General features: G+C 43.2%; 1 protein-coding gene across 2 annotated transcripts in view; it reads right to left on the reverse strand.

The window, feature by feature from the left end:
• The window catches only part of VCL (vinculin), a 114211-nt gene extending 104348 nt beyond the window's left edge, over positions 1-9863 (reverse strand). For both annotated transcript variants that reach the window (XM_080822507.1, XM_080822508.1), the window contains exon 1: positions 9530-9863. In XM_080822507.1, the coding sequence (XP_080678633.1) occupies positions 9530-9697 (168 nt within the window). In that variant the 5' untranslated portion in view covers positions 9698-9863. The remainder of the gene's footprint in view (positions 1-9529) is intronic.
• Between the last annotated feature and the right edge of the window lie 1598 nt (positions 9864-11461).

The raw sequence follows: 11461 nt of genomic DNA on the forward strand, positions 1-11461 counted from the left end.
GGCACAGGACAAAGTCTTGGGATACTGTATCAGACTCTGTTTCCTCACTTTTCTTTGTAAATTTTTTTTTAAAAGATTTTATTTATTTACTTGACAGAGATCGCGAGTAGGCAGAGAGGCAGGCGGGGGGCGGGAAGCAGTCTCTCCGAAGAACATAGAGCCTGATGCAGGGCTTGATCCAAGGACCCCGAGACCATGACCTGAGCCGAAGGCAGATGCTCAACCCACTGAGCCACCCAGGCACCCCTCTTTGTAAATTCTTAAACGGGAAAGTAAATGAAAGGGTTTGGGGGTTTTTAAAACAGTGAAAAAGGATAAGAACTGGTGCATCTATATATAGTTTAGTTTGTATTTATATCCAGGGAAACACAAATTGGTTGGGAGTAGAGAGAAAAGAAAATGAGAGAGTAAGACAAGTCAAGTTCAAACAGACTGAAAAGGCTGAGAAAACTGAGAGAAGACAGATTTTCTAAATTTCAACAATGAAAATGCAATACTTTTTTAATAAGAAAAATGTTGTTCCTTTTGGAAGACTATATGAAGGCTCAGCATGATAATAGTATACAGTTCAATATTATTTATATTACTATATGAAGGATATAATACTTTAATTATGATAAAATACAGTGAAAAAATTCAGTACCTACATTTTTTTTAAGATTTTATTTTATTTATTTGACAGAGAGAGAGAGAGACAGCGAGAGAGGGAACACGAGCAGGGGAAGTGGGAGAGGGAGAAGCAGGCTTCCCGTTGAGCAGGGAGCCCAATGCTGGGCTCCATCCCAGGACCCTGGGATCATGACCCCAGCCAAAGGCAGACGCCTAAAAACTGAACCAGCCAGGCACCCCACTGATACATACATATTAATCTCAACCTCCTTCCCTAATAAATCTTTTTGTAAATTACTAAGAAAAACTGAACGGGGGGAGAGGGTCCTGGGTGGCTCAGTCGGTTAAGCAGGCAGCTCTTGGTTTCAGCTCAGGTCATGATCTCAGGGCCATGGAAATGAGCCCCACACAAAGCTCTTCACTCAGCAGGGAGTCAGCTTGAGGATTCTCTCTCCCTCTCCCTCTGCCCCTACCCCCACTATCTCTCAAATAAATAAATAAAAAATAAATCTTTTTTAAAAAAGAAAAAACAAAATTAAGTTCAGATAACATAAGTTTTTTTTTTTCATATAACATAAGTTTTGAATGATCGAAGTGTTTGCTTCTGTCTTTTACAGCCATTTTAGTACTTATTTAGTTTTCATTGGGAATGATTATGGAGTGGAAGACTGTCTTTTTTTAAAAAGACTCTCTTTTTTTTTTTATAAAAAGGGAGTACCTGGGGCGCCTGGGTGGCTCAATGGGTCAAAGCCTCTGCCTTCAGCTCAGGTCATAATCCCAGGGTCCTGGGATCGAGCCCCGCGTCGGGCTCTCTGCTCAGCAGGGAGCCTGCTTCCTCCTCTGTCTCTGCCTGCCTCTCCGCCTACTTGTGATCTCTGCCCAATAAATAAATAAAATCTTTAAAAAAATAAATAAATAAAAATAAAAAGGGAGTACCTCTCATCCTCCAATACATTCACTTTCTTCTCTGGGTGTTTCAGAGTCTTATTACATAGTCAAATTTTACTCTTTAAACCTCCCTTTGATGTATTTATACTAAATATACAGAATTGAAGGCTGCCGAAGCTTACAAAGTCAAGGCTGAAATTTATATTTTCTCCTTCTAGTCCTGTCTATATGGGAAGGTTTAAGGGCAGACCTGCCCCAAAACAACATGAAGTAACTGAATGACCCTTCCTCAGCAAGAATACTGAGCATATAGGATTATTCTAGAAAGAAATCCTGCTGAGATACCAGCTGATCGCTAACATTTGCTGATTAAGGACAAAGACCTCTTTTGATACTCCTCTAATGCTGGTTTATTAGGTAAAAATGTACCACACTGTCATGATCATGACATAAGTTTCAATGAAAAGGCTGGGCCAGATCAGTCAAAAAGCAAAAAAGAGGCAGTTCAACTTTATGATAATCTTTGTCTCCTGCCATATGGTTCAAGGAAGTTGAGGATCTTTTAAGAAGGAATTCATGACTCACAGTATGCTACCACACTGTAACCAGCAGGACTCCAAATAATGTATCAACACCTGGTCTAAACTGTTAAATTTTAAAAAGTAATTTCCAATGTTAAAAGAATGCAAGATCTCAATGTCTCTTTCAGATAGCAACATACCCTCATTTATGAATTTAGAAGGTGGCCTGCATAGCTGAAAGCACTCTGAAACAGAGAACCACAACCCAGAATAGCCTGAACACTTTTGTTATCTCAACCAATGGGCAGTTAGCCATTCATGCCTTCCTCTTAGTATATATATTTGTTTCAGACACAGCCCATAATAAATTCAAATTTAGCGGTATCAGATGTTTAAAAGCTGGAGAAGAAAAGTACTCATTGCACAAAATTTCTATTACAGTATTTTGCACATAAAAAATAAATACTATGGGGGCGCCTGGGCGGCTCAGTGGGTTAAGCCTCTGCCTTCGGCTGAGGTCATGACCCCGGGTTCCTTGGATGGAGCCCCACATCGGGCTCTCTGCTCAGCAGGGAGCCTGCTTCCCCCTCTCTCTCTGCCTGCCTCTCCGCCTACTTGTGATCTCATTCTCTCTCTCTGTCAAATAAATAAATAAAATCTTTTTAAAAATAAATAAATAAATAAATACTATGTATATGTTCATTTAGTTAAAAAAAATCCTATTGTACAGCTATGGTCACAGCCAGACACTGGAAATAAAGTAATGAACACAACAGATGTGGTCCCTGACACTGAGGAACCTACAATGTAACAGAGAAAACAAACCCTGACCAAGTTTGGTAAATATTACCAGACCATGTATACATGCTATGCTGAGCTGCAGTTAAAAAAAAAAAACCATAGGAATAATAAAACCCTCTTAGTTGTGATACATGTAAAGCATAAGCATTTTATATGCATATAAATGACCAATAATTAAATAAGTATCTGAAATGATCAAACTCCTTTTTTAACAAATATACAAGAAATATTAAAATCCAAATAGTTCCCATCCCCATAAAAGTAGTTGTTTTAGGGGCGCCTGGGTGGCTCAGTCATTAAACGTCTGCCTTTGGCTCGGGTCATGATCCCAGAGTCCTGGGATCAAGCCCCACATCAGGCTCCCTGATCAGAAGGGAAGACTGCTTCTCCCTCTCCCACTCCCCCTGCTTGTGTTCCCTCTCTTGCTGACTCTGTCAAATAAATAAATAAAATTTCAAAAAAAAAAAAAAAAAAAAAAGTAGGGCACCTGGATGGCTCAGTGGGTTAAGCCTATTCCTTTGGCTCAGGTCATGATCCCAGGGTCCTGGGATTGAGCCCCACATCGGGCTCTCTGCTCAGCAGGGAGCCTGCTTCCTTTTCTCTCTCTCTGTCAAATAAATAAATAAAATCTTAAAAAAAAAAAGTAGTTGCTTTAATGCTGCCCTTATTCCTGGACTGTAACAGAAGGAGGCAACTTAAGATACTGTGCTTAATACCACAAGACTTTAACTTTTATTCTGTTCACTTAGAGTTATACCAGTGCTATTTATAAAACAACTTTGGAAAAGCCCAACTTTCTACTGTGCAGATATATAAACAAATTTTTTTTAAAGATTTTATTTATTTGAGAGAGAGACTGAGAGAGAGCACACGCACAGGCAAGCAGGAGAGGCAGATGGAGAGGGAGAAGCCGCCACCCCGCTGAGCAGGGAGCCCAACAAGGACGTGGAGCTGGATCCTAGGACCCCAGGATCATGACCTAAACCAAAGGCAGATGCTTAACCAGCTGTGCTACCCAGATGCCCCTAAACAAGTATTTAAATTGGGGCCCTACTAAAATTAAAAACATAGTTGTAGAAACATTATAATCTTCAAAACTCTTCTGTTCTCTCAATCACATGAGTAAATGTTAAGTATTATTGGAACAAAGTTCACAATCTGAGACATTCATTTATCTCTTTTGATCCAAGGTTTTCATTTTTCAAATGAAACTTCATGACTGTCCAAAGAATCCACAAACCTACCTTAAATATTATGTAAACACAGAAATCCTATAAAAGTACTTTAAATACTATTAGTTCTAATAGGCTTTCGAGCTGAGCAGCCATATATACCATAAAAAGCCTTTATCCGTTTTGCAGGCATAAATACTTCTTTGCTGATCTGTAGCTACTCTTATGTTTTTTTCTAAAGAAAGGCTGCAAAATGGAATGTTGCTGTGAAACAGAACCCTACCTTCACACCATTCTTTTCATATATGGACCCTTCGTGTAGGCCTTGCAAAAGCCAGGCTTTTAACAGGTAATTTTGCCAGGCCCAGGACACATGGAAACTCTATGACTAACAGCATTCTTGTTGCTTCAAATTCTAGGTGGAAACCTTCCACTGATATTTAACAGCTTTGCTCTAACTGGACACAGAATCATGCAATAGAGAAAGCAAAGGGCACAGAGTAAGAGAAACAGAGCTTGGGTTCAAGCTCTCCTACTAACTAGCTGCGCCACTGTGGGCAGATTACTTAAATTCTCTGACCTACAGTATCCTCATCTGTAAAACTGGGACCATCACAATATCTAACTTAAAGGATTACTATGACAGTGTAGATGGAAGTATTTTATTAACTATAAAGGATTATACAAATGTTCTTTATATTCACTTGATTACTTTTTTCCTTAATGTAGAAATATGTTCATTTTAAAAATTGGGAAATACAGAAAAATATTAAAAAGAAAAAAAAAATCACCCAGAGGCCTATCACCATTGTTGTTATTTATTTTATTTATTTATTTCTTCTGATTTTTTTTTTTTCAGGGCGCCTGAGTGGCTCAGTGGGTTAAGCCTGTGCCTTTGGCTCAGCTCATGATCTCAGGGTCCTGGGATCAAGCCCAGCGTCTGACTCTCTGCTCGGCAGGGAGCCTTCTCTCTCTGCCTGCTGCTCTGCCTACTTGTGATCTCTCTCCTTCTGTCAAATGAATAAATAAAATCTTAAAAAAAAAAAAAAAGGTAATTTCTAGAGGCAACATGGGGTTCAAACTCTACAACTCTAAGATCAAGAGTCGTATGCTCTTCCAGCTGAGCCCAGCCAGGTGCCCCTATTGTTATTTATTTTAACTGAAAAATATCTAACATCAACCAAGAAAAAAAATTAGAGCAAAAATAATTTCAGATGCTAATATCGATCATTTACAAATGAAAAAAATTAATTGCCGATCTCTTTAAGAGCAGAACAGTCTTCACCATCTATCAGGTTAAAGTAAAGACAATGCTGCTATTTGTACCAGAGCTGGTCTCAAGAGGGTATGATATATGGGTGAGGCTCATAAAAGTCAAGGCCACAAAAACTCCCAAAATAAATATTTCATGAGCCCAAGGAGAAGTTATAACACATGCCCTCAGATGCAATGGAGAAGGCAAAGGGTCTGAAGCCCCATTAATAAAACTACCAAAACTGTAGGGTCACAAAGACTGATAGATAGCCATGGGTCACTTCAATAGAAAAAAAAGAAAAATTTATATACCATGCCACAAGACGGGCAGTTTAAGACTTCTGACCTTTTCACACTGTTCACAGAATCTCACCCTTGGAACTTCTTACCCTTCCTCTGTTTTTCCTTTCCCACCCTTCTTTCTCTTAGCTCCCCTTCCTTGTTTTATTATTACAATAGAATCACTCTCCATATTTAAAATAGCCTTATTCCATATAATGGAATATTATTCAGCAACAAAAAGGAATGAAGTTCTGATACATACTACATGACCTCCTCGATGAACCTTGAAAACATGCAAAGTGAAAGAAGTCAAACACGAAAGACCACATGCTTTATGATTGCATTAACATAAAATGTCCAGAATAGGCAAATCCACGCAGACAGACAGTAGACGGGTGGTTGCCTAGGACTGGGAAGGCGGGGGATGGGAGAGACTGAGTGACTCGGGTATGAGGATTCTCTGTGAGGAGACACAAACTTCCTAAAGTTAGATTGTAGTGATGGTGGCACAATTCTGTCAATGTATTAAAAAAAAAAAACAAAAAAAAAACACTTAATTGTCTACTTTAAATGGGGGAATTGTATGGTATGTGAATTATATCTCAAAAAAACTGTTTTTTAAAGATTTTTATTTATTTGACAGACAGATCACAAGTAGGCAGAGAGGCAGGCAGAGAGAGAGAGACAGGAGGAAACAGGCTCCCCGCTGAGCGGAGAGCCCAACGCAGGGCTTGATCCCATGACCCCGAGATCACGACCCAAGCCGAAGGCAGAGGCTTTAACCCACTGAGCCACCCAGGTGCCCCACAAAAAAAAATGTTTTTTAAAAAACGGTCTTGTGGGAACCTGGGTGGCTCAGTGGGTTAAAGCCTCTGCTTTCAGCTCAGGTCATGATCCCAGGGTCCTGGGATGGAGTCCCACATCGGGTTCTCTGCTCAGCAGGGAGCCTGCTTCCTCTTCTCTCTCTCTGCCTGCCTCTCTGCCTACTTGTGATCTCTGTCTGTCAAATAAATAAATAAAATCTTTAAAAAAAAAAAAAAATAAAACAACGGTCTTGTTCAGGATTGAGTCCTGAGTTGCAGAAAGGACATGTGAATAATTTCCCATCCTACTCCTCCCTAAGTGTGTGGTCAAAGTGATGACTCCATTGTGATAAGATGAGGCTCAATCCCAGGACCCTGGGATCATGACGTGAGCTGAAGGCAGAGGCTTTAACCCACTGAGCCACCCAGGCGCCCCAAAACCTGAGAGTTCTATCATCAAGTTCTATTAACTCTTCCTCTACTATATTTCTAATTAATTCCTTCTCCATTTTCCCTGCCACATCCAAAATCCTGGGCCTCGTTATCTTCATGATCAACCAGTTTAAAAGGTCTCCTAATTTATCTCCCCTCCCACAGTTCCCTCTTTCCTTCAGCAATACTTATTGGGCCATCGTGTGTGCCAATGTTGAGGGTAGGAACCGGGGAGCACATAAAGAAATATCAAATGAGGCCTGTTCTCCAGACACAACCTAGTTGGGAACTTGACACATGTACATAATCCGTTGCAATATTCAGTAACATATATAAGGGCCACAATTGGCATTGAGAATTTCAAGCAGTGGGCAGGTCGTCTGGCCTCCAGAGAACACAACCTATACAGTCTCCCTGAAACACTATTCTCATCCCCTCTCCCCTCCCACTGTCTTTGTTCATCTTATTGGATAAGGCCTTCTGTTAAAGTGCCCATATGTCATACACTGACTTCGTCTCTAATTTCTCTCCAACTTAGTTCCTGAGCTAGTCCAGACAATATACTTGTTGTAACCTGGAAATGACTTACCAGTACCTTTGTTCATTACTGACTTAACAGCACAATCCTCCCAACTTTCTCTCTGCTAATTCAGATCTACCACCAATCCCAAGTCCCTTTTCTTGTATGTACTGGGATACAACCGTACATAATTTTTTTTCAGCTCCTGACTGGCCTTATTTCTTTAGTATTTGTCTCACAATGTCTTCGCAGTGTTTCCTAACAAAGCATGTATCACAACCACCTATGGAGCTTCTAAAAAATACAAAAGGCCTTGAGACTACCCCATGAAGAGCTCCACAGTTAAGTCTGAGATGGGAGTTGGACATCTTTATTACTAAAAAGCCCCACCGGTGATTCTGATGCACAGCCCAACCTGAGAACCGCTGATTTATTACAATGCTCCCTACGCAGCATTCAATTCTTATTAATTCATGCAATGAACCTCATAAATAACTTTTCTCTAAATAGCCTAACCAGATATCAACCTCTAGACTAAACTAGCTCTGTTCCAAGTGCAACATGTGGTTTTAAGATTTCATTTCCTGAAGTACTCCATGGAGGGACACTATTACCCTGTCTCTTTACATTGTTTCCTATTTGTTGAAAAATGGAGGCCTGGAATGCAGCCATGTTAGACAACACTGCATAAGAATGTACTCTGGAGTCTTAGATTAAAATTAGATATAAAAAGAACAAGAACAAAAAAAAAAAAAAGAACAAGAACAATGTAGAACTAGATATTCTGAATGAAGACAGTATTCTTACTGAATAGATTCTTTCTAAATCTATATGGAAAGAAGAAGAGGAATTTGGTCAATAGAGTTCCCCCATCTTCCTAATGATCAGTCTCTCCAACTGCCTGAGAAGGGACCCAAAGACTGAAGACTTTTAGCAGCTACAGTGCCCCTGGTGCAGTCAGGGCTCTAATCAGATAAGTAACCCAAGCCCCACCCAGACCCACAGTTGCCTCCCAACCTGCCAACTACCCTGACACAAACTATTTACACAGCTCGGTGGGGGAGCGGTATGAACTTTTTCCAAAGTTGTCCCTCACAGGCAGCAGCGGTCTGAGTCACCCACCCAGGGTGGGAAAGAAAGTGTGATATTAGTCAGGGGAGTGTTAAAAGACTGGTCACAGCACCTCTTTCCCCATTTCAGGAGTGAGCTCCGCCTCCCCTAGGAACCACCTAAGTTATGAGTCACAGCTGCGGGCTACAGGGGTCTGGCAAGGGCCACTCAGACACCCACGAAAGTTGCGGGTCGGGGAGGAGACGCCCCGTCCTTCTCTCCGGCAGGGGCCGCAGATCCCAGATTCCACAGGCCTCTCCCAGTACTCCATCTTGCTTCCTGCCAGGAGGAGGGGCAGAGGAGGAGGGCCCCCGAGTCTGGAAAGGCCCCAGGGGGCGGAAGCCGTTTGACAGCAGGTAAAGCCAGGTGGAAATCTCCACGGGGGGAATAAAATGAAAGGCGGCAGGTGAAACGAAAGAGGAAAGAGGGCTCCTGGTCATGAAGAACTGCATGAAGAAATATAAAGAAACTACCCGGTGTTTGAGAGTGCCAGAGGTGTGAGCCGAAGTAGAAATGCCTAGGCAGGAAGGAGGAGACCGGGAGACGAGTGGCCAGTTAGACAAGTGGACAAAAGAGCCAGACTCGGGGAGCACGGGGGGAGGGTGGTGGGTGAGGCTGGTTTCAGGGTGAAGGGCAGAAGTACTAGAAAGGTGAACAGCGCGGCTCAAGTAAGAATCCCTGGAAGGAAAGGCGGGGAATCCATAGGGGAGCGCGCCAGCTCATAGGCCAGACTGGGGAGGCCTAAAAAGGAGCTGAGAGCAAGGCTGTCAACGTGAGGGGCGACAGCCTGCTGCGTGAAAGGGGCCATCAGACACCCTTACAACTATCATTTACGGAGCGCCTACTATGGGTCACAGGCTGCGCTGGGCACTTTACAAATGCCCCCTCGCTGAATCTTCACAACAAACCCGCAAGGCAGGCATTTTTATGATTGCCCCCATTTTAGAGATGAAGAAACTGAGGCCCACAGAAGCTTGGGGGCTCGCTCAAGGTCACAGAGTGGGGGGAATCGGCGTTCGAACCCATGACCATCTGGCTCCAGAGCCCACGCGCGAAGCCACAGGGAGCTAGCCGGCGAAAGGGACCCACTGGGATGTCTCCTGACCCCGCTCCCGACCCCAGGCCCAGAGCGCTCACCCGGACAAGGTTGCTGACGGCCGCCTGCACGGCGGCCACGGGCGCGGTGAGGTCAGGGATGGCTTTGCCGTCCACCTCGCCTTCCTCGTGCATGATCACCAGGTGCGAGATCTGCTGCGCCACCGGCTCCAAGATGCTCTCGATCGTGCGCGTATGAAACACCGGCATCGCGGCGGCTAGCGGGGCGGCGAACCGCGGGCTACAGAAAATTGGGAACGGCGGGGCCGGGAACCCGCTGAAAGACAGACTGCGAGCAGCAACTACGGAGTCCGGGCTTCCCTCGGCGTAACCAGCCCCGCGGGCGCCCCGCCCCCATCGCGTCCTCTCACCCAATGGCAGCACCGCTCAAACCGGGGCCGCCACTTCTATTGGTTCTGCTTCGAGATGCTCCGCCCTCGCAACCTCGCCGCCAAGACCCCGCCCCGCCCCCATTCCCAAGGGAGGGGCCTGGGATTGGGGCTGCGCCGCAGGGATTGCAACCGGATTCCGGAGCCCTAACGCGGGGCGCTCCTTATAAGGACATGGTGGGAGCGGAGCGTGCGGCTGGAATCAGTGGCCCCGCCCCCAGGAGCCACCTCCCGTTTGGGCTCTGCAGAGCTCCGCCCCTCTGCAGAATCACCTCAGCGGGGCGGGGTCTCCTCACCTCCGGCGGCGCTGGAGTCTCAAGAGACCACCGAGCCATAGGTCTCCCTGCCCCCCCCTTCTCAACTTTTCCTTTTGCACAATGCCTTCAAAATAGTCTTTCCATTTCTTCTCAGTAATACATGAAAATGTTTTTGGTAAAACGTCCAAATAATAGAAGTGCATAGAGAAACAGGAGTGTCCCATTCATTCACACACACGTTCCACCGACTCCTTCAGAGATACTCACTGTTAACAGTTTAGTCTGTAGCCTTCTAGACTTTTGTCTATTCATTTTCTTGTACATATATTTCTAAATAAGTGGAATTAAACATTTCCTGGAATTTGATATTTTTCCCCTTAATTAAAATCCCCCAGTTATCTTTCACCATTGATACAGGTCTACTTCATTCTTTTTTTAGTGGCTGCATGGTATTCCAGTGAACAAAATCAAACAATTTATATAACTAATTTCCTAGTAATGGACATTTAGGTTGAATTCTGTTTTTCAGTATTAAAAAACAATTCTGCATGAACATCATTGTATTTGTCTCTGTATTGTGCACGTGTGTATTTCTCTAGGATAGATACCTAGAAAGGAAGTGAAAATGAAAAAAGTATATACATTTTGCATTTTGATAGGACCAAATTACTAATCCTCTCACAGTGCACTTTATGTGCATCTTATAAATGTCTTCCTCATCTGACAAGCGTTCCCATGTGGATTTAACACTTTCACTAACACATTCAAGCTGAAGATCTTCAAGTCAAATGAAAATAGTTGTCAAGGTGCCTGGGTGGCTCAGTTGGTTAAGCGTCTGTCTTTGGCTCAGGTCATGATCTCAGTGTCCTGAGATGGAGTTCCACATCCAGCTCCCTGCTTAGTGGAATGTCTGCTTCCCCTCTCCCACTCCCTCTACCCTTCCTCTACTCATTCTCTCTATCTGTCTTTCAAATGAATAAATAAAATCATTTTTAAAGGGGGGAAAAAAAGAAAATATTTCTCAAGGTCCCACATTTTGCAAGAGGCAAAATAGTCTTACAGACAAAGGAATTCTCTATCCCTCTATTCTAAGCTAACATTTATTTAGTACTCTGTAAGTTCTAGGCACTGTATAAGCCCTTATTCAAATTGAGGTATATGCAGTATATATCATTTTATTCTCCCTCATTTTACAGATAAGAAAACTAGATTCTGCAGTTTACCCAAAATTTCACAAGGGTCAAGTTACCCAATATGTGGGACCCAGTGCAAAATGAAAACATGGATCCCCTTGGGGAATCTAGGGAAAGTTGCTGTTAAAGACACTA

This window comes from Martes martes, assembly GCF_963455335.1.
Source record: "Martes martes genome assembly, chromosome: 14".
Taxonomy (NCBI): Eukaryota; Metazoa; Chordata; class Mammalia; order Carnivora; family Mustelidae; genus Martes; species Martes martes.